At 41.2% G+C, this 1,120-nt stretch overlaps 1 protein-coding gene across 1 annotated transcript in view; it reads right to left on the reverse strand.

Moving 5' to 3' along the window:
- The window catches only part of LOC108460015 (acidic endochitinase-like), an 897-nt gene extending 91 nt beyond the window's left edge, over window positions 1–806 (reverse strand). Inside the window, exon 1 of the mRNA XM_017759400.1 lies at window positions 1–806. This exon is cut by the window's left edge and continues 91 nt beyond it. Within this exon, the coding sequence (XP_017614889.1) occupies window positions 1–806 (806 nt within the window).
- Between the last annotated feature and the right edge of the window lie 314 nt (window positions 807–1,120).

Raw genomic sequence — 1,120 nt, forward strand, 5'->3', positions numbered from 1 at the left:
CTGATGGCAGGAAGTACTTGAGAAATAAGATCCGATTCAGGGATAAAGCCGCTACCAGCTGCCTCTGGTGATGCCGGGAGACCTAAAAAAATTTTGGTAGCAGGAACATTTGTAGTCCATTGCTTCCATGCATTTTCAAGGTTTGTAATATCACCATCTGTGTATTGGCATTGAGGGTTGTTATAGAATTGTACCCAAACATAGTCAAAAAGGCCAGTTTTAAGGGCACCCCCAACCCAAGCATCAGGGAATGGACACTGTGGGGCTACCGTCAAGTATACTTTCCTGCTACGTTGGCTATAGCCGGAGAGATACTTTGCAAGATCATCCCAGTGTTGGTTCGTTCCGCCTTCAATATCAAAATCAATTCCGTCTAAAATGGCATCACCGAATGGTCGAGAGGCCGATTGTCCCCCCAAGAAGTTGTTCCACAAGTAGGCTGCAACCCGTCTGGCATCGTCGGATGAGGCAAGGAAATAGCTCCCTGCTCCTCCTCCTAGTGAAAGTATTACTTTAATCCCTTGAGCTTGACATGATTTGATGTCTGAGCTTAAATTAGTGCATCCGTTGCTATAAGGATCACAATGACCAGCAAGGTTGATCATTGGAGTCTGTCCGTTGCCAAAGGTCGGAAGGAATGCTAAGTTCACAAAGTCATAGTTGCCGGTCGCACATGTCTCCGCCAATGTGCCCTCGTCACTGTTCTGACCCCAGTAGATTGCGATGTCACCGGCATCTATACCAGTAACTAGCACCAGAATCACTGAGGTGGCAAATGCAAGTAAGATTGCAGACTCAATAGCCATCTTTCTTTGCTAGTGCTGGAATCGTTTTGTATACTTAAAAGTGTTCATCAAAGCATCCTTTTATATGTGAAAATGCTTATCAGTAACCAAATAAGATATTAAATTCTTTGAATGACTGCTCAAATATACAAGAAATGAACCTTTCTCAAGGCATTGTTCGCTATTTTGGTGGCTTATGATTGTCTCTTTTTACTTGAAATTGTTGCTGTTAAATTGGTATTGTCAGTTTGTCATATTAGGCATATATATATATATATATATATATTTACATTGATTATTTTCAATGTATTGGATAGAAATACAACTTTTAGAAT

The sequence above is a fragment of the Gossypium arboreum genome, chromosome 5 (assembly GCF_025698485.1).
Source record: "Gossypium arboreum isolate Shixiya-1 chromosome 5, ASM2569848v2, whole genome shotgun sequence".
Classification (NCBI taxonomy): Eukaryota; Viridiplantae; Streptophyta; class Magnoliopsida; order Malvales; family Malvaceae; genus Gossypium; species Gossypium arboreum.